Source organism: Urocitellus parryii, chromosome 2 (assembly GCF_045843805.1).
Source record: "Urocitellus parryii isolate mUroPar1 chromosome 2, mUroPar1.hap1, whole genome shotgun sequence".
Lineage (NCBI taxonomy): Eukaryota > Metazoa > Chordata > Mammalia > Rodentia > Sciuridae > Urocitellus > Urocitellus parryii.
In genome coordinates this window covers 63,897,993-63,925,595 of record NC_135532.1, presented here as the reverse complement: position 1 = coordinate 63,925,595, position 27,603 = coordinate 63,897,993, and the positions used below count along the sequence as shown (strand labels likewise).

General features: G+C 33.5%; 1 protein-coding gene across 2 annotated transcripts in view; it reads left to right on the top strand.

Annotated features, from left to right (window-relative positions):
- Dach1 (dachshund family transcription factor 1) overlaps nucleotides 1-5,474 on the top strand; it is a 389,973-nt gene extending 384,499 nt beyond the window's left edge. For both annotated transcript variants that reach the window (XM_077792816.1, XM_077792818.1), the window contains one exon: nucleotides 2,739-5,474. In XM_077792816.1, the coding sequence (XP_077648942.1) occupies nucleotides 2,739-2,776 (38 nt within the window). In that variant the 3' untranslated portion in view covers nucleotides 2,777-5,474. The remainder of the gene's footprint in view (nucleotides 1-2,738) is intronic.
- The last annotated feature ends 22,129 nt before the right edge of the window (nucleotides 5,475-27,603 follow it).

The window sequence follows — 27,603 nt, the reverse complement described above, 5'->3', positions numbered from 1 at the left end:
AGTGTAGAATTTGGCTGGTAATGTGAATGTGGGCATTTTAAATAATTATTCATATTGATTAAATTATTTTTAAGTATATATACTCTTTGCTCATGAACTCTTTCCCCTTCTATACTATAGAGGGCACAAAATATTAGAAAAATATTTTCCAATACTTTAATTTTTCTTCAGTAGGCAGATGTTTGAGAGATTCATACTGAGCACCAAAACATTAATTTTGAGCAAATGATTATTACTTTTTTGAGCAAATAGTTGGTAAAAGACCTCAATTAATGGAATTTGAATTTGAGAGAAGTTTTATTTTCTATGTAGTCATTAGAAAATTGTGTATGTTTAAAAAAATGAGAATAGGAATGATATTCTCAGTATAACTGAATCCATGGGAAAATAAGACAATTGAAAGGAGAACTGAGCAGGAATAAATTATGAAACTCAATATTAGAAAGTTCTGGTAAAATTATCAACACTTCACTGTTTTAGTTACTTCTAAAATATCTATTACTACATTGTTTTAAAAAACACATTGCTGTAACATTTAGCAGATATCATTAGAATCAAAATTATCTTTAAAAGTCCAATTTCAGGCAGGTGCTATTAAGTCTATGAAAGACTAAAATTTTTAGTTTATTTATATAATGTAAATTTTATTGGGTTTATTTATAGAGTCAGAAGTTAAAACTCTACTAAGCTGAAACTACAAATAATTATATGTTAAAACACTCACATAAGTGACAAAATCATAGTTTTGTACCACAGGTGGGTGCAATCAAACAGAATAAGCAAACAGAATAAATGAGTCCACATTCCATGCAAAAATCCTGAATTCTTCCCAGCATTTAAGTGTAGTACTGTCATCTCCACACTCAGAAATTTTCATCAAAATTATGTAAACTACAGTATTGATATTTTATTGATGCTTGATTTATAAAATTGCTATCTTTAATATCACAATGGCTACTGCTAAACTATAGTAATATTTAGCATCAATAAGAGACTATTGTTGTGGGACAGAGGAAATAAATACTTTTAGGCCACATATCTAGGCAGGTTATTCAGCACAATTTGTACTTCTCCTAAGTCACCCTTCAAAATTAGGAGTGCAGTTGCATGAATAATACATTTTCATTTGTGAATATTAGATTATATCTTACATCCAAAATTGTATGCTATTTTGAGTGACTAGATTTTCATTGTGATTATATGTTTGAATTATTAAGAACCCTGACATAAGATTGCTGAACTGGGAAACTGAGATATTTAATTGTTACCATTATTCTTAAATTTGAAGGAGATTAATTTTAGAGAGGCAACTAATATTTAACACAACATATTAGAAAGTAGTTAATTGAAGACTAATCTCATAGACATTCCTGTAAAGGAAAACAGTAAAGTTTGGATGTTAACAATATAATAAATTATATAATACATACATATTTGGGTGGATATATTTATGTATTTTATGTGAACTACTTGAGAACTCTAATTTATTCATTTAACACATAGTTACTGAATGTGTCTGGGATGTATCAATGACCAAAACAGAGTTCCATTTCAATCTGGAGGTAACATTTCAACATTGCAAATTAGGCTAAGATAAAATAAGAGAGAGGAATTCAGAATTTGGGCACATCAGTATTTCCATGAAGTAGAAAATAAGTTACCATTAATGGTTATAAGCTCATTATTACTTACTTTATCTACTGTAGGTAAGATAAAAGCACTTGATCAGTTTTATGTGAAAGGTGAGATCTTTAAACATTTAGATTATCATTTATATTTCTTGAAACTACTGTTCAGTTATTTCCATTTCCTTATACTTCAATTGCTGAAACAGACATTTTGCAAACATGCATACGGTAGTATACATTTTTTTAGTTTGGAAAACTTTGCTTTTCTGATCCTTTTACCCTCTACTTCAGGTTTTAAAATCGAAATTCAGACATATCTTAAACAAATATATTTAAACTTTAGGTCAACTACGAAGTGGACAGTTTCGAGGGTGTTATGTTTGAGGAATAGCCTTATGTTTTGTTTTGTTCCTCCATTGGATTTCATTTTCCCGTTTCTTACTCCTGCTTCATTCAAATACATTATTCAGTGTGTAGAAAATTTGATTTCTTCTTATTTTTCACCCAAATGAGTTTTGTCATTGGCAAAAGTTAAATAATATATTTACACTTTAAGGTTTAATTGTTGTGTTAATCTCACTTCAGGGGGGAAAGGTTATAGTCCATTGATAGTAATGAAATAACCTTGGTGGCACTCATATAAATAGCAACAAATGTGCACAATAGTTACATTACATGGCATATTTAACAACATTGCTAAAGAGTAAGAGGGTACTCAGTCTTTCGTGATGCAGATACACCTGAGTGCATTCAGAGAAAATTTGGTTCTGCAAGCTTGAAGGCAGTAATTATCATTCAGGAGAAATAAACTAACTTTGCATATCAGTAAAATACACACACATTCTCTTATCTATTTTCTGAGTGTTCTGGAATTGATATCAAGAAAGCAAATATATATTTATGAGAAGTAAAAATGCTGTATTCTTCTTGATCATATAAACTTAATGTAATTATGAAATTAACTTTGAGAATATATGAAAACTCTTACTTCCTAAGGTAAGTGAAGGTAAAAGAAAAATCACAAATTTTATATCAGGCTATGTAGTTTTCATATCCACATTTGTTCCCTAAATGCTATGTCATTAATTGTTTTTTATTATTTATTTTTAGATGGAAGACTGTATTTGAAAACTACTGTCATGTACTGAATCTTCACTGTTGAAGAATTCCTTGTTATAGTAAAGAACTTTGCAGTCAGACATTCGTCATTGGAAAGTTCAGAAAAAATAAAGTCCTTTTAAGGGAACTTCCTCAATTTTGTGTATTAATGTTCTTTAACATTTAAGTATTCTACAAAACCCAGTTTTCTCCATTGATTTTCACCTGTGGTTCATACCAGAGACTTGAGAATGTTTGTAAATGTACAAGTATCAATCTTCTTACAGTGAATAACTGCAACTTTGCTGCTGGACACTTGTATACAAGAATTAAAGGCAGGTCTGAATAAGACCTAGCTTTTTTTTTTCTTTTTTTTTAATAGAATGAACCATTTTCCTCTTCTGAAAATTCTGTATCTGAGCACATCAAAAGACTCTTGTAGCAATGGTCACCCAGACTTACAGAATTATGTCCCCCCCAAAACCAGCAAGAACACATGGAAATGAACTTGTAAGGGGCCTAGAGGATTCTGGAAAAAAAAAAACTAATATTCTGTTACATCTCTAATTGTGGGTTTTCTCCTGAAGATTTTTTTTCCATATACTTTCCAAAAGACCAACAAATGGATGTTGACAACAACCCAATAAATAACATTTTGCATATCTGAAAAGAAGCATTAAATATAAGCCAAAAGGTTTCACTGAAGGTCTCTTTTTCTTAAAAATAAAAAACAAGAAGTATATATAAATATATATATATATAAAAATGTAACATGTTTTCATTCCAAACTGGTAGTGGTATATAGAATCAGAAATAATAATGTTGCTTCTTATTCAAACTGTTGGTCACATGTACAGTATATAAACATAAAACACACAGGAAGGTATTATGTATGCAGTAGTATACTAGAATTTAGGAAAATGAAAATTTTAGAAAATATGTTTTGTCACCCTGTTGGTCAGAAAGATGTCTTTCTGGTTTTAACGCATGCAGGCATGTAAATATTTGTCTGGAGTCACAGTATTAATGAATGAGATCTTAAGCATCTGGTGACATCAGAACTCTGTGTCAGCCACTTTTATTTGTATATTGATCCCTTGTTAGTGCCCCAAACTGCACTATTGAGAATGGATTTGTGGCTGAACAGTAAAATCAAAACACCAGAAATATTTTTATATGTTAATGCCATATTATGTTAATGTTGCTGAAAAACAAAACCTAACAAACCCTTGATGTACCAGTCCAATACCATGTAGCCCTGAGTGATAAAGTTAAAATGTGTTGTGCTTCCCACCCTGGACAGAGGGAAGGGTGGCTACTTGTTAATTTCACTGTCTTTTTGAAAGTTACAGTATGTGTTTTCACTTTTGTGCAGATAACTGGAAGTAAAGCTGCAAACAGTGCTTATTACATGCTAAAGTTACCTTTTCTTTGTTTTTATATATCTGGAGTTACACCTTTAAAGACTGATATAAATTAGTACTCTCACTGTACATTTTATGATTTTTCTGTCATCTTAAAATTTTATGATTATAACATTATTTATTACCATAAAACAGCAAAATCTTAAGTGACTAAGAAAACTAGCATAAAATGTTTAAAGGTAGTTCTGATTGGGTAATAATTATTCGGTTAAGAGAAAAATTAACATTATAGATACTCTGGCACTAAGCTTCTATACTTTTTAGGTCTTCCTTGTAATGCTGGAACATAATTCTTTTATGTAACTCGCTATTTACCAGCTAAGACCATTTTTTAATACAATAAAAAGGTTATATGTACAGTTCCTATTTTAGCTTGCTTAAAAAGGGAGCAATATTTTTATTTAAAATATTGTTAGTAAATGCTTTATAGAAACTTGGTTTTCTAAGCATAGTTCTTCCATAACCATCTTTCGTTGTTTGAGCACAAGAGATTCTATTTCTAGTCACATGGAATTTTGTTTGTTTTTCCCTATATGCAGTTTTTAAAGGATTACAGCATTTGAAATTGGAGACACTTGTGGCAAGCTTTTGAATCATACATTTTTTGAAAGATTTTTTTAAAAAGCTACAATTTACCTATGTAGTAGATTCAGTCATTGCTCTGCTCCTGGCATAGAGTCATTTGTTAAGTGTGCTTGAAAGTCTTAAAATACATGCTTTCAGGACCCTCTGAGAATGCTTTAGTGTTTGGTTCAAAATAAAAGGAAATTCTAGTAAGGATTAAAGAAAAAAAATCTATCAGCTGTATGTTAAGAGAGACTCTTACTAACATGTTGTAAATATTACAATTCATGAAATGTTATTGTAAGTCTGTAACTTAATTTTCCCCCTTTTTTAGTTAAACAGGTTGGTTTAGAAATTTGTGTTTTGGCATAAACAAGTAAAATTGTGCCCATTTTATTGTTTCCCTGCTTTTGTAATCTTACAAATATTAATGTCTAGTTGTTCTATATTATAACCACATTTGCGCTCTATGCAAGCCCTTGGAACAGAACATACTCATCTTCATGTAGGACCTATGAAAATTGTCTATTTTTATCTATATATTTAAAGTTTTCTAAAAATGATAAAAGGTTATTACGAATTTTGTTGTACAAAACCTGTACAAAAATCTGTTTTTACATCATGATGCAAGAATTGGAAATTTTTCTATGGTAGCCTAGTTATTTGAGCCTGGTTTCAATGTGAGAACCACGTTTACTGTTATTGTATTTAATTTTCTTTTTCTTTTCAACAATCTCCTAATAAAAATGTCTGAAATCTCCTTGTGACTTTATTTACAGTTCGTCTTTATTACATTTTGTGAAATGCATAGCATTGAAGGAATATTTACTTTCTAATGGGAGGCATCTAAAAACAACATAAGTCAGCTCTTTGCAATTCAAAGGGAACAATGCTCAATGATTTTATTTAACATGCAACTGCTTCTATCTCTAATATGAATTACTGTGGTGAAAAACATCATAAAAGCACACTCTGTAGTTATTGTTTAACAAGCAGATTTTCCATATTTTGTTTCTTGCTAGCTAAGCAAACTGCCCACATATACATGATTTATTTATGTACATTTCTCAGTTTATGAAGCTGTTATTTGTACCTTTTTCCTTTATATTCTTATATTCCCATGATTCTTATTTCACAAAGCTTTGTGCTGAATACTGTAAAGTAGACATGTTGATGGAACAAAATATATTATTCCCATATCTATACGAGTGTGGATTTGTAACTCTTAACTCAGTGTTTCTCTTTCAGTTCTATCAATGCGAAAATGCCTTTAGTAACTTTGAAATTACAATATCCTTTAATAATATACAAACATTTTAATCAATCTCAAGTGCCGCATTTGAAGAAATATTAGGTTGCTACCTTTGTGAATATTCTAAACAGTCTTGAGAGAATGGAAAATGGATTTTTTTCTGTCTGAGTTATTTCGATGAATTCTTGAAACAGTATATGAACAAATTATGATTTTTCTTTAATAAAAACCTAAAATGTGTATGTAACCATTATGAACACATTTTTTTGTCTTCTGTCATTATGTGCTTATGTCAGTTAAGACTTGGTTTAAAACATCATAAAACCTCATGATATCAGTGCAATTCACTTGATAATTTAGGTTTATCCCCAAGTATTTTCATTGAAACTAGCAAATTTAAAATCTGCACAAAAGCCATTTACTACTAGAGGAGAGTATTGCACTAATATAAATTATACGGACTGCATTTTTAAAACAGGAATAAAGATGTTAATAGAATCAAAATGTTATTGGAAATAGCAATGTAAAATTATCAGTTTTCTTCAAGTGCAGGCTCAGTGCCAACACTTTTGACATGTATAGCTGGTATATGTCAGCTGAACTGACCCTCATTTATTCATTTAAGTTGATCTATTAATAAAGCCTCTGTTGCACAGGGCACTGCACTAGATGTTGTAATGACTAAAGTTGAAAACATAGTTGTCCCAGAACAGTTTATAATTTTGTTGGAATATACAATTGTATTTTCAGGAAAAAAAAAGATTCACTGAGCATTGTTTGCTCAGCAGTAGACACAGAAATGGTATTAAGAGGGCATTAACTTAGACACATTTCCTCTAGGTAGTAACAATCTAGAGACTCACTTTATATTTTAACTTTCTAGAGAGCAGTACAAGATGACTGAGGAGTCAAACAATTGGCTAAGAACTGAGAAAAAGGAAATATATATTTTTCCCTAGCTAAAGCACCATATCAGTTATTCTTTTCATGTTATTTGTTAATTTATGTCAATTATATCATTCTTCTTAACTAATGTTCATAAACTTTGTTTTAAGCTAATTTCCCCGTTTAATTACAGATTAAAAGTTAATTTAGCAACAAACTATTTCTGATATGTTCAGATAATTGATGATGAATGTAAAATGTTTAATATTTATCATTCAGCATCTATATATCTCCAAGGTAAGTAATAGCCTAAAATGATTCAAACTCAGAGGACAAATTCCTAAAAGCCAAATGAATGCTAAGATAATGAGTGACATTTGTGGTGGTGGCATCATTTATATTTGGAGATTATGAGCTGTAGATTTTGAGTTGAACAATCATATCAGCTAGAACTCCTTTGATAGTTGTAACTAAAACAAATTCCTGCAAGTTTAAAAATCAAAGGAATTGGTTATAAAGACAGAGGGGTCCACATGGAACCTTAAGATATGATGATAGGCAGCCCCCCAGGGCCAGGGGCCAGGTACCCTCTTTTGCTTTCATCTTTCTGCTCTGCTATGTAGTTCTGCTTTTTTTCTTCTGTCATGGTTGACATGTTTGCTTTCCTTGTCCATCTTTTAACTCCTTTATTATTCAGGAACATAAAACCCAGCCCACAGAAATGAACCAATCATTTTCTCAATCTTTTTCTATATCAAAGTTCCTGAAAATTCTGATTACCTCATGTCAGAATACATGCCCACAAGGTACCTTGGCAATACACTAAAACATTTGGGAATTTTTAGATACTATTGTATCCAATTGAATTGGAATCTCTGTGACTGGTAGGGCCTCAGGATTTTTAAATATTTGAGATGATTCTAATGAGTATCTAAGGTTGAGAAATTGGGAGAATGACCAGTATCACAAATGATGTTTCTGCTACAAGACAAGGATGTAGTTGGTAGTGAGATAGAGTCCATTGTGAACAATGCAGACCCTATAAAATGCAACTAATTGTTAGGTACAATCAAATATTTTGAAAAATAATTTTAGCATTATGAACTTAATTCTAAATTACATATGGATTTTCTTACTCAGGTACAATAGTTTCATTGTTATTTTTTATATGACATTATTGATGAATCTGGCTCTTGTAACAACTCATTGTTCATGAAGTTAAAATTTTACCTGAATTTTCACTGAAGATTTCTCTGCTGAATATTCTAAACATTTTCATTGGTCCTTACCATTGGGGAAAAACCCATATTTTTCATGTCTAGGATAGAGCTTCTGAGTTGGAGCCCTGAGCTGTTCTTTTCAGTGACTATGGAAACACAGTTGTAACAGCCTGATGTGGTTCTTGAGATAGAAAGACGAAACAGTTAAGATATTTGCATTAATGGAGGAGCGTTCAGTCTGGTAAAAGGAGATAGATAATGTTTCTACAATTTACTGTTACTGATACAATGTAAGTCAATATAAGAAGACTGTGATGGGCTTTGCAAATATAACAATATCTAAAGCAACACTAAAAATCATATGTGTGTATGTGTGCATACATATATATTTCACTAGATAAAACAATTCAATGTTATAGTGATTAGCCTCCAGATAAACAGTAAATATTTTCATAGTTTACCCAGCGCTCTAAGCTACTCTGTTAGTAGTTTTCAAACCCCTTAGGTACTTTGGCTACTCTTTCAACAATGCTAATTTTGTGACAAACATTGTCTATAACATTATCTAAGAGATGAAGAAGGGTTAGTTGATAAACCTCCAGTACTGTATATCTGTATTTTGTATTTAGTGCTGTGGAGCCACTTTCAACAACATACTTCAAATTGATATTTTAAAAATTAAGGACTAAAATGATTACTAATTAGCTAATCAAATATATTAATTTAAAAAATCCTATTACAGGTTTCTCCCACAAGTGAGGAGCTGAAAGAAGATATTGAAATCAGTTTGTCTTTTAAGTCTTCTTGTAATCTCAAAAATATTATGTTTGTGTGTGTGTGTGTGTGTGTATCAAGAGAATTTTACCTGTATGAAGATGCAGAAAACACCAGTCCAAAAAAAAAATGTGAAAGTAAGACCAATAGAGGAGAAGAGAGAATAGAAGGAGGGGAGAGAGAAGGAAAAGGGGTAATGGGGATTGGAAAAAGAAAAAGGGGTTTTCTTTTAATTTGATCATTCAAATAAATTCATCTAACTATCATGTACCTGGATTCATTTAAGCTGAATGGTTTACGGCTCCCTACATTAATATATTTTGATGCTTTTTAATGTAAGCTTTATGCATGCTTTTTCTTTTCCCGCAGACAATTACTTTGAGACAAGAGATACATATCAGGGCCCAAGTAATAGTGGGCAAGGGATCTTGGGAAATAAAGTTCCTGCAATACAGATTAGGACAGAGCAAGAGCAAAGAATATGATCAAAGAGCAAGTGGGTAAATTACCTAATAACACAATGTATCCTAAAAGGAAAAGGTAAGGTATTCTTAATTGACTTAACAAAAATGATTTAACACCTAGTCCCAACAAGTATCTCAAGTTGACTGTCAGGCGCTTTTGGGGACATCTTATGTCCCTGAGGAAGATTTCACCTGCAGTGCCTTGATGAAGCCAAGTACAATATCTTTTTGGCTGACTCTTTTATCTCTTGAGTATTCCTTATTAGATTCAAATTACCATCTACTCATTCTTGTGTCTATGCCACATGTATCTTCAGTTAATTTCTCATACATTTGGACTCTTACTAGGAATGTTGTAGTATTTTCTGTATGCAGCAAACCACTTTGTCAGCACAGTAAATCAGACATATAATCCTACCATAAAAAATTCAACTGTGAGATGGATACTGGTCCTCAGTGTCTATTAACTTCTAGGAAATAAAAATACCTAAGTGGTTCTCTGAGTAGTCCATCAAGGTCTCTTATCTAGATTTTAGATGAAAGACATACATTTCTCTAATCCAATGGTTGTTGGTTGAGGCATGGAACCAAAGTAACTCACAGTTCTCACCAATAACCATGTTTTATCTCGAATTCTTTACCCTATATCTTAAACCTGTTTTATAATTTGGAGGAAGATGAATAGCTTACTATATGAAATTAATTAACAGAGACCCATTTGCAACTTTGCATGACCTTGCATCTTGCCTTAAATGTGGTATATATTTTATTTACTTATTTTCCATTTTATTAATATTTAAAAATTTTTGAGATAATTTGTATCACAGTCAATTGTAGGAATCAACTAAGAGATATGCTATGACTCTTCATTCATTTTCCTCCAAGATTATATTTTGCATAAATATAGAGCAGTATTACAACCAAGAAATTTACGCTGAAACCATCTATCAATCTTATTCAGATTTTATGTTTTACATGTATTTACATGTATTCACTATAAAACTTCATGATATATATAAATTCATGTTACCACTACCATAATGAAAACCCAGAATATTTCCAACACAAAGATCCCTCACATTATTTTTTTAATAACCACAATCACTTTTTTCACAGCATAATGCCCTTGAAATCTATAAAAGTCATTGTACATATTAGTAGTTCATTTTTCGTTGTTGTTGAATATTATTCCCTAGTATGGGTATACAATTTTTGTTTATCCATCTACCTATTAGAGGACATTTGGATTGTTTATAGTCTTTGGATATTCTGAATAAAGCTGCTAGGTATATACATTCATATATATGTTTTCATTGTGAATAAGAGTTCTCATTTCTCTGCACATCCAAGAGTTTAGTTGCTGAGTCATAAGGTAATGACACGTTTAGTTTTGTAAGAAACTGACAGACTCTTTTCCAGAGTGGCTATACTGTTTCATATTTCATTTACAATGTGAGTGACCCAAGACAAGCAGTTCAGTACCTCTCTGCCTTTGGACACAGGACACAGGAGGGAGGGAATGTACTTCCTCTTTCTGTCTACTTCATGCCACGTAGTGATGCAGGCTCAGTTTCCCCACAACCCAATGACCAGGGATTAATGGGCTATAAATCTAAGTGGTGGTTAGCCTATCTTACACTCTCTCACTAAATCCCATAGCTACCAGTCAATAGGGGTAGAAGTTCAGTTCTTTCCATCCAGTAGAGGAAGGGATGATTAGCTTCCACTTGGCTGTTAACAAGGGGATTAGAGCATGATTTATGTTTTAGCAAAAAGAAGTGGTGGTGGTCAGGATGAAAGATCAGTTTCTCACTTTCCTCACTAAAACACGTCATCCTCCTGAAACATAGAGGGTGGAGTGGCTTGGAGGAACAGCTTTTCCTTTGGTGTTTGGTGTTTGGTAGATAGTGCCTAAAAAAGTTTACCAGTTAACTGGTCCTTTGGGTACAAGAACAGGTTTATCTTGGATATTTTTTGAGGAGGATCTCTAGGTTATATTTTAATGTAGACTTCTAGACTTCTACAGGACTTTCTCTGGATTATATAGGGACAATAAGGAAACCCAGAGATCTCACTTGTGTCAGTCCTCAAAGCTTGAGACCCTTAACCAGTTCTCATTCTTTCTACCTTTCAGAAACTATGCTTGCTTGTTGTGTTTTGTCCAGAGTTCTAGTGGAACAAGAATGGATCATGGAAGAACAGAATTATTCATTGACCAGAATTAGAAATAAGAAAGGACTTTCTGTCTACTTGTTTATTTTATACTAACCATTAACATTTTTTCTTTTCATCTTGATTTTTGCTTTATTAATATCACATTAAAAGTACAGAACTTGGGTTGGGAATATAGCTCAGTGGTAGAGTGCTTGCCTTGCATGCCTGAAGCCCTGTGTTGGATTCTCAGTATTGCAAAAAATAAAAACAGAAGAATCTGCAAGATATTCAAATGTTTGTTATTTATGTTATAACAATATTTTGCAGAGTAGGTTGAGCATGATTTTATGGTTAACTGCTTGTAAGCATATTTTTATTTTGAACTATTTCAAAGCTATAGAAAATAGAATCACCAATTATTAATGTTTTATCCCATCTCTGTACTGAGGCTCTACTCTCCCCCATCCCCACACCTTCTCTCAGAATTTTTAAGGATTCATGAAATATTTGGAAACTGTGCTAGTACTAATATAAAGCAGTAGCTCACTCAAGCTGGCTACTCTATCCCTTCAACAGCTCCATTAATTGCTGAGCACTTGCTTGCTCTAGAGCTTAAGAAAATCTTCCGGACACAGTTGAAATTTTAGCTGCTTAAGCCTTTATTTTGGAACTTCAGCAGAAAATTGATATTATTATATATTAATTGCATACTGTTAAATATGGTTATTTAAAAAATCCAGATCTGTTTCTAGAGAATTCTGAAATTTTATATTAATTTTTATCTTAATTATATCTATTTGTTCTAGTTTTTCAGAATTACTTTGTATTTATTGCTGTTTTTAAAAGGCTGTTTCTTCATTCTATTTTTTTCCTTCTAGAATGGTTGGTAAACTCTACACTGAGTTTCCACACTCATTTCTGTTTTGCCAGTGAATATTCTCAAAATTTTAAGTAGTTTACTTTGTAAAGTGTACAATATTTCAATATGTTTCTCCTTTCCAAAGACTATAGGTCCCTTAAAGTAGCTTTATTCCATTAATTCTCCTGTTTTGAATGCTATTTGATTTTTAATCTTCCTATTTCCCACAAACACTCATTGTTGTGAGTAGTCTGCTATTTTATGTTTTTTATTATTGATGCTATTATGACCAATTTGCAACTCTTATTGCATCTATTACTTCTTGAATAATTTGTTCCCAACGTGTATTTTCAAAAATAATTTTTAAATGAAGTTATACAAAAAAGAAAGAGACTTTACTTTTGGAGTTGTGTTAGCCAGCTTTTTTTTTTTTTTTTTTTTTTTTTTTCTTGTGGCTGGGACAAAATACCTGGGACAGTCAATTTAAAGAAAATTTTATTTTGGGTATGTTTTCAGAGGTTTCAGTCTATAGTTGTCTGACTCCAATGCTTTAGGCCTATGGTAAGGGACAACATCGTGGTGGAAATCATATGGTGGTGGATAGTTGCTCACTTTATGGCAGCCAGGAAGGAAAGAGAGAGATAAAAAGAGAGAAAGAGAAAAGGGGGTTATGGTACAAGATATACCCTTTTAGGGTATGTCCCCAGTGACAATCTCCTCCCATGATTCCCTATCTTCTGCAGTTTCTACCACTTCCCAATAATAACATCAAATTATTAATTCATCAATGAATTGATCCACTGATGGGGTCAGAGCCCTCATGATCCAGTCACTTCCCCAAAATCCCTCCTGTGAACACTGCTGCAGTGGGAATCAAGGCTCACACACATGAACCTTTGAGGAACACTTCATATCCAAATCCTGACAGTAGTCTAAAAGTATTATTTTCTCTATCTTGGGGAATTTTTTAAAGTGCACAATTATTGATTGCAAGTAATTTTCTCTTAGTAATTCATATGTTCAATGGATTCTGGCACCTATCAACATTATGGAAAGTTAGTTTAAATACTATTCTTTGTAGGAAATTCGTCTTTTCTCTGTGGATGTTTTGAATAATTTCTTCTGCTCTTCCTGTTTTGCAGTTTGAAAAAATAGGTAAAGGTTTGAATGTATATTTTACTTGCTTTGTTTGGGGATTCTTAGACTTCTCAAGTTTTAAGAAAGGTTTTTTTTTTTTTAATTTAAAAAATCTTAAGACATAATTTCAAACAATGCCTCCATTTCTTACAATTATACAAATCTCTGAAATTCTAATTTAGGCCTGTGTTAGATATTTCTACTTTAGCTTCTGGGTTTCTGAACCTCCATCCATATACATGATTTTAAAAATAATTTCATTGTATGTAATTTCTTCAGATTTGTCTTTTGATCTATTAATTGTTTACAAGTACATAGTTTGCCATGTGGTACTCACATAGAATGTTTAATATTTTTAGTTTTAGAAGTCGTAGAAGAAATATATATCAAAGTGTTATATCTTGTTACTGGATTCAAAAGACTATTTTCCCCTTCATGACATTACAGGACTTGCCAATTTAGAAAATGAAAGTATATTACTTAAAAAAAACATTTAATTAAAGAAGATGTAGTGCAGTAAATGAGAGTGATAATATTTATGTAGCCTTTCTTCTGCTTACTTGGAGATTGTTTTCCTTCTTTATCTAGTTTCTTAAAGTGAAAGCATTATTTTCTACTGGCATGTGTTGTGCTTTCTTTTTCAATCCATTCAAAAACTCTAATTTCTCTTTGGATTTCCTTTTACCTGTGGATTATATATAATCCCATTATTTAGTTTCTAAATACTGAAATATTTCCAGATATATTTCTACTACAATCATATGCTAGTTACCAATGGGGATATGGTCTGAGAAATATGTTGTTAAGCAATTTTATTATTGTGAGAACATCATAAAGTGCACAAACAGAAATTTAGATGGATATGATATCATTATGGTGATATCATCTTATGATGCTTATTGGTGGTCCATTGTTGACTGAATTTGAAGGGCCAAAGTTTAATAATTATTTGGGAAAGATGGCAGAATGCAGCATATAGTCATGCTCACAAATAATAATTCTCCCATGTGATTTAATGCAAAGAAGAAAGAAAGCAAAATCAGCAATGTGAAAAGGAACATGTGCAAAGTCTGAGGGACCAGTCCAACCTCCCAAGAGTTCTCCCAAAGTGGAATTAGACAGGATGCATGTTAAGTCCCTCAGCAGTGAATCATAGCAACCTTGAGAAATGTTGTTAGCCAAGGAAACTCATTAGAACTTCAGTAGCTGAGCTTTTATTGGGAATTGATCATGTAGTCACCTCTTGTCTAACACATATCTGAATTCCAGACTTCCAAAAAGAAAGTAATTGTTTAGCATAAGGCATATTTTTTGTACAGCCAGTTTAAAAAAAAAAAAAGAGAGAGCCACACTTATCAGTTAATGGTGCAACCTCTCCCTGAACCTAAGTGTTTAGATGCCAGCCAATGCCAACCTTGTATGGGTTACCATGGTTAACTCATTGTACATAGATGCTATTAACTTACTTGGAAACAGTTTGTTTCCTTCAGGTCTTGATTAAAGTTTTGCTGGGAAGAGATGGAGTAACTGTGATTATTCCTACTAATGACACAAGACCGTTTTGGGTGCCCTATTTAAAGTCCACAAATGATAGTTTTTAGTGTATGGTTTTGGAAATAGGCACTGTTCTCAGACCTGTGTGAGCCTTATCTACTGTATCTTATATCTATTAAGAGTCTACTGTATCTTATATCTATTAAGAGTCCTCTTTTTCCTTTGGGTGTTGCTTTGTCAGACTTCAGTTGTTTTCCTTTGCACAGAGGTGCTGACTCTGCTGGAAACTCAAATCTTCTATACATAATATAAGTTCTTTCTTTGTGCTGTTCTTTCTTTGACAGTAATGTGCTCTGTGAATTTAAGAAACCTCATTCTCCCCACACTCTAAGCTCCATCTCCCCAGTGAGAAAGTTCTCCTGTGGGTTGTACCTATGTTGTTCTTTGTGCTGCAGCTTAAAATCTCTCTCCATGTAGTAAGCTTTGGTAATGAAAAGGATTGCCTTGCTTATTTTTTATTTTTTTATTTTTAATTAGAGATGACATATGTTTTTAAAATTTTGTTTTGTATTTATCTTGATTTTTAGTTGTTTTGGGCTAAAAGGTAAGTCCAGTTCTTGTTGTTCCATCTTGTCTAGAAACTAAACTTGTTCAGGAAATATACATTTATGTACATATTGGTTGTTGGGTCAGGAAAGATAGACTCAAATAATTGTATTTTGAGGTCTATTACCAGGTTAGCTTTCAGTTGCTTATTCCCTTCCTACCCTTCTATTTTATCATATATTTTTTTCCTTTTAATACACTTATTGGTTCTCATGCATAACCATCTGAAGACTTGTTAACAGTACTTTCTCTCATTTTGCTCTCATTTTGCTCTTATACGTATCTGTCACTTTTACTTTGACTGGTTGATAAAATATATTCCAGAAATTTTGAATGCCATGAAATTTTCTATTGCAAATACATAGTTTTTCCACTAAGATGTCATTTACTCAGTCCAATATGGCTAGACTTTCTATACTATCTTTTTTTGGTAAATTCTTTTTAATAAATTAATTAAATTTGGTAAATTCTTTTTAATAAATTAATTAAATTAATCAGGTGCCAACTTATCAGAAATAATTTTTTTCCATATTTTTATTCATTAATTATAATTGTACATATTAATGACATTTGTTATTGCATATTTATCCATGTGCATAATATAACAATATAAAATGGTCAATATCACTTCTGAGCACTTCCTCCCTCCTCCCTACCTCCTATCCCTTAGTCCCTTTCCTCTACTAATCTCCTTTTATTTTCCTAATATCTGCCCCTACCTTTCTTTTCCTCTTTCCTTTCTAGCTCTTAGGAAGAGTTTCTTGACCATCTGTTATGGTTTGGATATGAAGTGTTCCCTAAAAACATATGAGGCTATGAAGGAATGTTCAGAAGTGAAATTATTAGATTACAGAGAGCTGTAACCAATCAGTGGGCTAATCAATTTGATAGGTTAATAATTTGAATGGATTACTAGGTGGTTACTATAGGCACGTGGCGAACGTCTGGATGAAGTAAACCACTTGACATGTGTTCTGGAGATTTTGTCTCTTGCTTTTCTCTCTCTCTCTCCTTCCTGTTTGCTAGGAGCCGAAGAGCTGTCCTCCTCTGCGTCTTTCTGCCATGATGTCCTGCCTCACCTTGGGCCAGAGCAGTAGAACTAAGTCCCCGAAACTGTGAACCCAAAATAAACATTTCATCTTCTAAGTTGTCTGGTTGGGTATTTTGTTCACAGGGATGAAAATCTACCTAACACACAATCCTCTATATCCAGCCGCTGAAAAAAAGCCATGGACTTCTTGACTCTATCACATAGCATCTGAATACATGAACAAATCTAAAACTTTATTTATTGTGTTTCTTTGAATTATTTTCTTTGAATATACATCTTCAAGGAAATTATTATGTCTTCTTTATTATTTATGTTATAGATCCCATTTCGGTGAAGAGTTCAAGTTGTTGATTAAATGCTTGCTAAAATTATTAGAAAAGTATAATCTAAACTGGTCCTAAGAATAATTTTATATTATCTACTATAATGATTTTTACACATTAAAAACAGTGGTTGTAAGACCACTGGGCAGTCAATATTCTTAACCTTTGAGTTCTGAGAGTCAAAATTCTTTCACTAACTACAGAAATTTAGATCAAAGTTTCCTAAGCTAAAAACTAAAAAACAAAACAAAACAAAAAACCTCAGAGTTATTATACTATCTTTGTAGTTTGAATAAGGGCCTCAATAATATAATCAGTACATATATGTTTTTCTCTTTCAAGTGAGCCTTTCTTATTTTTATTTCTTTCATGATCCATGGAGAATCATAATTTTTCTAGTATCTATAATCCTCTATGCTCCTGTGTTCTATTTCTATATCTATTTTTCTACTGAAGAACGTTTCTTCACTGACTGCTTGGCTAATGTGGCTACCTTCATTGTTGCTAACTGAATAAGCATTCTCTATTTCCATAGCTTAATTGTACAAGTGTCTTCTTTAGGCCATTGGCTTCTAAGTAAGAGCATGTGAATTAATTCTGATCAATAAATTGAAGATATCATTAATATATGAACTTGTAGGCCTGGTCCACTGAAATATCCCGGCATGATTCTGTGTACTTCATTTCCTACCATGGATGTTAGCTTCAGAGCTACACAGTAAAACATATTTGATAATGAAACAGCTTGCTTTACCCAATTCCCCTGAATGCATGTGTGAAATACAATGTCCTTCTCCCACAACTCCCACCTATTTGTCTGGATGAGTCCTAACTTTTATAACTTCAACTTAAAAAAAAATTTGGTAGAACACTTAGTGTTATTTAAGAAACAAAATGGTCTTGTTGCTGGATTCTAAATATATTAACACATTAATGCCTTTAAACTACCTAAGTGGAACTGCTGCTGTGAATGATTTGAGTCATACACACCTTTAGAGTTAAGGGGGAGTCAAATATACTTAAATTACTTGGAAGAGAAAGGGAAAGGCAGGGTAATCTACTATAGGAATAGTGTAGTATTTTTACAGATAACAAAGTGGAATGCCAGATTGACTCCACTATACATCCACTATAGTTGTTGATGAGAGGCTAATAAAAGAAGTAACATCCTAAGTTCCTATTTTTCGTGGTTTGCTGACATATGTTATCTCACTTAGTCATATGCCTTTTTGAATTATGCAAAATAGGTCATCTCATTCACATTTTACAGTCAAAGGCATGAAGTTGAGGAAAATTGAAGACATTATTGTTTATTAAGTGTTTCTCTTTGAGCATGGGAAGATTTTTAATTCATTTGAAGTTGTATGTAACTATATAAAATAAGTGATAATAAATGAATGCTTGGAAATTTTATTCACTGACTCCCTTCTATAGCATTCCTGGCTCCTCCATTTTCTTGTGTCAAGAATTCAAATAACTAGTATAGTTGAAAAAAATAAACAAAAGGAAAATACAAAGATGGAGAAGATGAAGAAAACATGAAAGATGATAAAGGGGAGACATCCTGGGGATGATGAGAAAGGAGATCCCAGCCTTTATTCCCCAAGAAAACACAACTATTAGATATGTATCCATGAATGATGAAAAACAACTGTTAAGAAGGCACAGCAACAGGCTAAAGAGAGGGAGAGAGAGAGAGAGAGAGAGAGAGAGAGAGAGAGAGAGAGAGAGAGAGAGATTTAGAGATGGAAAGACACAGAGAGAGACAGGAAGAACAATTTCATTTGCCTGCATTATCCCATGCCCCAGCCTGCTATAGTTCAGCACTAAAATGGAACTACCTATTCTGTGACTTTCCCTTATAAAGAGAAAAGGAGGATGAGCAACAGGTTTTCCCAGGCTTTCAGGGCACAGCTCAAAGGACCTGTGACAGTTTCTCCCAACCCAGTCAAAGGGAGGGTAGCATATCTGAGACATCTGGAAATAACCAGAAACAAAGAAGGAAGAAGGGGGGATTTATAGAAGTTGGGGTTACACTATTAGGGTACAGTGTAAGTTCTCAGATTGTTTTTCTTTTTTCTTATTTAAATAGTAATATAGTTTAATGCAATTGTGGGTACAAAATATATTTACTAACAAGTGAGTTAGCCTTATTAGAATTGGACATATTTATTATTTCATGAACATATGTGAAAGTCAATCAGATAAAAATACTAGTAAAGCTATGAATATTTCTTATTCTGGCTTTTACTTTTAAAGTTTACATAAATATTAGTAGTAATTATACTTGAAAACCTAGAAACAATGAATTCCTAAAGAGAACCTTAGCATTTTCTAACCAAGTATGCATTAAACCTTTGAAGAAAACTGAAAAGTATCTTCCAGACTTGTTGGCACAGTATGGAACCCATATTAATGTTATATTTTATAGCATCCTTAATTCAAATCTGATTGATTTTTTGCTGCTCCAATTTGTACATTTCCCAATGAGTAGTCATATTTGCAGATCAGTCTTCACTGGATACATTATTTTCTTGGCTTTTGAACAAATGGAGATCAATATTAGAAAGTATATCTATTAAAAGCGTGTTCACTGTTTTCAGTTGTCATGTTGAATAGTGATTTCATGTCTGTTTTCCTATAGTTTTGTGCTCAGAAAAAAAGGCCAAAAAGCTGTTGAATGCTCATATGCTCAAAAAGCTGCTTCAATGCTCCAGTATAATCACAATTATTCATATGTGAAGAAGGAAAAGTATGGTAGTTTTTACAAGTAAATCTAGTTATATTTGATATAAAAAGAAAACTAATTAATTTTTAAAAATTTTCCTTGAGAATTTGATACTCAATGAAATGAGCACTTGTAACTTAATTTAAGCTTAATTTTAGTCAATTAAACAATTAACTTAATTAGGAAAACTCAGGTACAATAAATATTTGTAAGAGAAAAAAAATGTTTCAGTAGGAAAACTATTATATAAATTGAAGATATTCCAGCAAATAATCCCCGCACAGAAGCTAGGAGGATATCATCAGGCTGAAGCAAGTTACATGCTTAAAATACTTAGTTGAGCCTTAAGATTAATTTTTGTTAAAACATAGTTTTTTGATTTTTTGAGGTTGTCAAGTCAGAGATAGCCTGGAATTTCTTTTGAGAATATGTGGGAAATGTATCATAGATAGTGGTCTGTAGAAAAAGATTCAAAAAGAAATTCAGATGCAGGATGTTTATTGGGATATTGTCTCTGGAACAACCATCATGAGAGAGTGAAGAAAACAGGCCAGAGCAAATGGTAAAGCTGAGATTCAGGTGTGTGCAAGAGAGACCTCAGCCTATCCTACAGGGCAGCCAAGATGGCTGTGTGGAGTTGTACCACATAAGAGGCAAGGAATGTTAGACCTCATGATCCTACACAGAGTGTATGTCCTTTGGCTTGTCGCCAGGGAGAAAAAAGAAAATGACCTTAGATGGGAGATGTTAGTTGCCAATAAGTAGAGCAGCTGGGGGAATAAGTCTTGAAGGTATGATATATGGTTAGATACTACAGAATTCATTATAAGATTAAAAGAAGGACTTTCCTCCCTGATTGTGCAACTCAGACTAAGAAATAAGACCTCTGTAGCAACAACCACCATATACTTAGTGTCCTATACTCTCTCTTTTTATAATCTGCTTCATGGTTTAAGCTATGCTCTATGATTTTATTGCTCTAGCTATTTCTATTACTGTTTAAACTGTATTTTTAATGACGACTTCCAATCTTCAGTCATACCATAGTATTCTTTATGTGGGTGTCTCTGCTTCACTATGACTCCACTGTCTGATTTCTATCTTCAGATTCAAATTCCTTAGCTGAGAGAATGTTATCATTTTAGATTCTCTTACCATTCAAAAGTAAATATGTCCCTTGGGCAGATCTCCTGTGCCAGATTCTATTTTGAGATGGCTTATATAAGTGATGGCCTTCAAGCCTGTGAACTGGCCAAATTAATGAGATTACAGGGCACACAACATGGTCCTCTGTTTATGGAGGACTCTCTAGAAGGAGGGCTCTGGACAAAAGAAAGCAATATTATGCTGGTTAGGGTCAATTTAAACTGAGTCTCTTTGACCAGCTTGCTAATTCATAACAGAATATATTTCTAGTGTTGTATCACCACAATATTTGTCATACAAGAAGCTATCAAATTTTATTCATTCCAAAATATTCTAGGAAGAAAGCTCAAAATAAATATACCTGAAAAAATTCTAGATATTTTAATTAAATTGGTTTGGGATGGGACCCTAAATTTGCATTTTTAATAAACATTTTGTGTTCATTATGTTGCAGATAACTACATCATTGATTAGTTTCAGGAAAAGAAGTTTCAAAGAGAGACTCAAATATTTACAATATGTTGGGGGATGGTTAGGTACTTGCTTCCAAGTTTAGCTTCCAGGAATAATTCCCAAAAGAACACTATGAAATCTGACCATGAAAAGAGCTCCCTCACCTGTCATTAAGAAAGTCAGGGAATTATGCAGTCTCTGCCATAATACATGCCAGCCAAATGTACAGCACACAGCTTCCCTGTTGGCACTAAATAGCTATGGTTGTGGCAAGGTGCCTCTCCTACAGCTGTCCCAGAAAGATCTGATCATATCCATAATCCTACAAGTAGTAGAAATAGGGAGGTAGACCCTCTGTTTTCTGACATTCATTTTCTTCTTGCAATTCTCATGAGTGGTTCTATTTGAAGAAGACAGTCCTATGTCTAATTTAAAATGAAGGGAGTCAGGTGTGGTGGTGCACACCTGTAATCCCAGAGACTCAGCTGAGGCTGGAGGATTTCAAGTTTGAAGACAGCTTCAGGAACTAAGCAAGGCCCTAAGCAACTAAGTTAGACCATCTCAAAAAAGGGCTGGTGATGTTGCTCAGTGGTTAAGTGACCCAGGGTTCAATCTCTAGTACCAAAACCAAAGCAAAAAAAGCGAGGGAGCCTGGAAAATTGCCCTAACTTCTACTCTACATTGAGCAAATTAATCTGAAGCATCTGCCACATACCCCAAGTTCACGGTAGCAGGGAATCATGAATCATAAGTTGAGAAAACGTATCATTGAATCGTAACTAATTGGATCAATCGGTTTTGGGATTCTAATCAAGAAGAACAAACAATACAAAGACTGCCTTTCTAAATATGTTTGACTTTTACTGTGTTACCAAATATATTCTAATTACTCCAAAGTACATGAAAACATTATGATTTTTGGTTTTAGTTTGTAAATCTGTTCAGACTTTTACATTGACACAGTCATAACACTGAACATTAGAGTTTACCAATTTCCACTCTGAAATACTGAAATTTAAATTAATGTATAATGTTTAATGTACACTAAAATAATGGACAGATTACTTAATGAAATCATGTTAATATGGCCTTAAGGCATAGCATCCAGAATTGCTCTTTAATGCCAGGTTTCCTGTCTTGTTCCTAAGATTGATAAAGCTAAAGAAAGATAAAGAGGAGATAATCAATAGAATCAGTAGCACTGGGGGAAACCAAGGTATCACTCAGCAATCACCAATCACTCAGGCACACATCTAGTATTTGTTGTTCTCTGTCCATTTCAGCCACAAGTGAAATTCTGTGAAACTAAGTTTAATACAAAATATATATTTTTCTTTTTCATTTTCAAAATAACAAAATGGTATAAAATCTATTGCACTGTAATATATGTTTCTGAAATATGAATGTGCTCACAAAAAAATGGTAAAAATGAAAATATGATACAAACATTGTTTTGATTCATACTTGATTTTTTCCTACACCATTTCTTAAATGTTCCAAGGAATTTAATTTAGAGGCAAGGAGGGTTGATCAAGAAAGAGATATCATATAGCTTGTGGAGAATTGGTATATTTATCCTCTCACCAGTCCTTGTATCCTGACAATATCTAATAAACTCATTCCTTCTACAGGCCTGGGCATAAAGGGTTGATATTCAGAAGGTAGGCTACAGCCTTCTGAGATTTGTCTCCTAACAATAACAATTAATTATATGCCTAAAATGTCTTTATTGTGATAGGAAAAGCAACACCAAATACAAAGGGCTTCTTAAAGATTTTTAATTTTTAAAAATTTTAAATGTAGAATTGTTCAGATATCTTTTCTCTATTCTCAGAGCATACAGTCTAAGAAAGATAATGCTGGAAAAGAAGAGGCAGGAGTCCGAGATGGCAGGCTAGACAGAGGCTGCATTCTGTGTTGCTCCATGAAGTGGCATTCTAGTAGTGGGAATACTGTCTCTCTGAAAGTTATTATAGGACCCACGACAGCTGCTCCCACACAGGATACTCAGCTGCTGTCTGCACATAGGACCTCTGGCCACCACTCCCATGTGAACCCCCAATCTACCAAGGTGGGGCTCCCCAGGTCACCTCCATCTTGGGCAGTACAACCACTGCCATAGTCCCAACATGTGGTATATGCACCTGGGGACAAAGGATAGGGACTAGAGACAGCCACCAGCCACAACACTGTACTCCACAGAGCTGCATCTCTGAATACACCACCCAATGCTGCCACCTGGTCCAACTCGATTTGACACTCCACCTCTGAAAGCAGCCACCTCCATGTTAGGACACCTTTGTCACTGTCTTTACTTGGGGCAACTCCCAGATTGGGATGCCAGCTGGGTACTAGAAGCAATATCAAGCAGAGGTGTTGGGATAATGAATGGACACTGTAAGCCTAGTGGGTAAAAACTGTAACACTTAAGAACAACAGTGCTAGAAGGGAAGACAGAAGAACAACATAAAAAAACAAGGGAAGAAGGTGCCCCAAACAAACCATGATACTACATTAATAGGATCCATGGCCAGCACAGCACAAGAAATTATAGAGTATGAGTTCAGGATGTACAATCTTAAAATGTTCTGTGAATTAAAGGATGATATAAGAGAGCAAATACAGCAGCAAAAGATCATTATGACAAAGAGCTACATAAACAAATACAGGAAGCAAATGATTACATCAAAAGGCTTTAGAAGGTCTGGAAAAAAACCAAATCCTTGAAATTAAGAAAATAATAAATCAAATTTAAAACTCAATAGAGAGCATCACCAAAATATTAGACCACTTTGAAGACAGAACTTCGGACAATGAAGACAAAAATATATAACCTTGAAAATAAAGTTGACCACACAGAGAAGATGGTAGGAAACCATGAGCAGAACACTCAAGATTATGGGATAACATTAAAAGACCAAATTTAAGAATTATTGGGACAGAGGAAGGCATATAATTTCAAATTCAAGAATGAGCAATCTATTCAATGAAATAAAATAAAAAATTTTTTCCAAACATGAAGAATCAATTGGAAAATCAAATACAAGAGGCTTACAGGTCACCAGATGTATAAAATCACAACAGATCTACACCAAATCACATTATAATGAACATACCTAGCATACAGAATAAGAAGAAAATTTTAAAAGCAAAAAGAGAAAGGAATCAGATTACATCTATAGGGAAGCCAATTAGGATATCTTCAGATTTTTTAACCCAGACCTTGAAAGCTAGAAGATCCTAGAACATATACCAAGCTCTGAAAGAAAATGGATGCCAACCAAGAATCTTATATCCAGCAAAATTAAGCTTTAGATGTGATGATGAAATAAAAACCTTCCATAATAAACAAAAGCTAAAAGAATTTACAACTTACAAGCTTGCACTGCAGAACATCCTCTACAACTATTTCAGGAAGAAGAATTAAAAAAATGACAATGAAAATCAGCAAAGGGAAGTATTACACTAAAGGAAAAACTAATCAAAGGAGGAACCATGTCAATTTAAATTAACAAAACTAAAAAAAAAATGGCTGGGAATACAAATCATGTCTCAATAATAACCCTGAGTGTTAATGGCCTTAACTGGCCAATCAAAAAACAGACTGGGAGATTGAATTTAAAAAATAAAAAAGATACCAACAATATGCTGCCTTCAAGAGACTAATCTTTTAGGAAAAGACATCCACAGACTGAAGGTGAAAGGCTGGAAAAAATCATACCACTCATATATACTGTAGGAGCAAGAAGGGGTTTTCATCATCATATCAAATAAAGTAGAATTCAAGCCAAAGTTAGTCAAAAACGATAAAGCAGGACATTTCATACTAGTTATGGGAACCATACACCAACAAGATATAACAATTACAAATATACATGCCCCAAACAATGGAGCATCTATGTTCATCAAACAAACACTTTTCAAGTTCAAGAATCAAATAGACCACAACACAATAATTTTGGGAAACATTAACACACCTCTTTCACCACTGAATAGATCTCCCAAACAAAAGCTAAACAAAGAAATGATAGAAATCAATAATACAATCAATAATTTAGACTTAACAGACATATACAGAATATTTTATCCATGAATGTGGGAATACACTTTCTTCTCAGCAACACATAAATCCTTCCCCAAAATAGACCATATTATGCCACAAAGCAACTCTTAGCAAATACAAAAAATTAGAGATACTATCCTGTATTCTATCAGATCATAATAGAATGAAATTAGAAATCAATGAAAAAATAAAAAATAGAAGATACACTAATACCTGGAGACTAAATAATACGCTACTGAATGAACAATAGATTACAAAAGATATCAAAAAGGAGATTAAAAATTTCTTACAGGTGAATGAGAACATTGATACAACATATCAAATCTCTTGGACACTATGAAGGCCACACTAAGAGGAAATTTTATTGCATGGAATTCATTTCTTAAAAGAAGAAAAAGTCAACAAATAAATGACTTAACATTACATTTCAAAGCCCTAAAAAAGAACAAATCAACACCAAAAGCATTAGAGGACAGGAAATAATTAAAATTAGAGCTGAAATCAATGAAATTGAAACAACAGAAACAATTGAAAGAATTGACAAAACAAAAAGTTGGTTCTTTGAAAAAGTAAATAAAATTGATAAACCCTTAGCTATGCTAATGAAGAGAAGCAGAGAGAAAACTCAAATTACTAACATAAGTGATGAAAAAGGGAATATCACAATAGACATTTGTTGAGAGCCACAGTTTAGTCGGAATGACACCTGGCATTTTTGCCAGAGGGAATGGTTGAAAGGTGACCCTGCTCCAGGAATAGGGCAGCTCTGGGATTAGGGTGGATCCTGCTGCCTCGGGCGCGCGCTACTTTGGAGTTCCCATTGAGTTCTCAAGGGGTTCTGGGCCAACTGGCACGTGGAGCCCAGTGGAGTGAGTGTGTTCTCAGGAACTGTGTGTAGAGTGCCGGTGAGAGTTCAGGAATAAAGAGTTGCTGTTTGAACCTACAAGGCTTTGTGGGGGCTTGGTTATTTGTGCCAAGCCAGACTGTGGCATTTGGTGGCGCGTATGGGGAACATCTGAAGCTTGGAGGTAAGTGAAATTGCTCTCCCCTGAAGGAGAGCGAAAGAATGGGTGACCATTTCAAAAAACAATGTGTTCTTGTTTTGATTTATTTTGTTTTTATTTCAAGTTGCCTGTCCCTAGAACTTTCTCAGGCAAACTGGGGAAAATGGTTGTCTCAAGGTTTGAAGTTGTTCTCCCCTGAGGAACAGATAGAGATAGACCACAAATGCACATGTCAAGAAAATAGAAAAACTGATACAATGATTTTTTTGTTCCATTTTTGTTTCATTCTGTTTCGATTTTGTTTTGTGTTATCTTGTTGGTTGCATTATCTTTATAGTAGATCAGAAATTAGTAAAAAACAAACCAAAAAATGTTAAATAAATTGTTAGAGGTTCAGACTATGGTAGATCAAGTAAAAGAGAAGGTCTCTCGAGTTAGTTAGGCAGAAGAAGAAAAAATAAAGGAAAAGGGGCTATCAGAAAAAAAAGTTACAACAGGAGGCTGCTACAAACACCTTTCTATCACCAGAGGGCATAAGTGTCCAACCAACAGCTCCACTTATAGAGACAACATATGCTGTGGGGCCCTCCAACCCCCATAGTTGATAGATGGGATCCTGAGACAGGACCTCAAAGATTAGCATGCCCTGTATTTGAGCAGACAGGAGGGCAGTGAATTCACCGTACTTTAGATTTCAAAACAGTGAAGCAGCTAAAAGAGGCTGTAACAACCTATGCTCCCCAAGCACCCTTCACTGTAAGCATGGTCTACTCTATTACCAACTTGGACATGATGCCACCAGATCGGGCTAGCATGTGTAAAGCTGTGCTAAATGGAGGGCAATATTTGTTATGGAAGGTTGACAATCAGGAATTTTGCACAGAGAAGGCTAGGTGAAATGCAGCAGCCGGTTATCCTCAGAGAAATCTAGATATGTTGTTAGGAAAAGGACCTTATGAGGGTCAGCTGCAACAAATTGCATATGATCCTACTATATATTCACAAATTGCTGCAGATGCAGTTAGGGCATGGAAGACTTTACAAGGACATGGAGATTTACAAGGTCAATTATCTAAGGTTATACAAGGAGCTAATGAACCTTATGCTGAATTTATAGATAGGCTTATTCAAACATCTACCAGAGTTTTTGGAGATACAGAACAAGCAATGCCATTAATTAAACAGCTAGCCTTTGAGCAAGCAAATCGATGGTGCAAGGAGGCCATTAGAGCATGGAAACATGAAGATTTAAACACATATATTAAATTATGTGGAG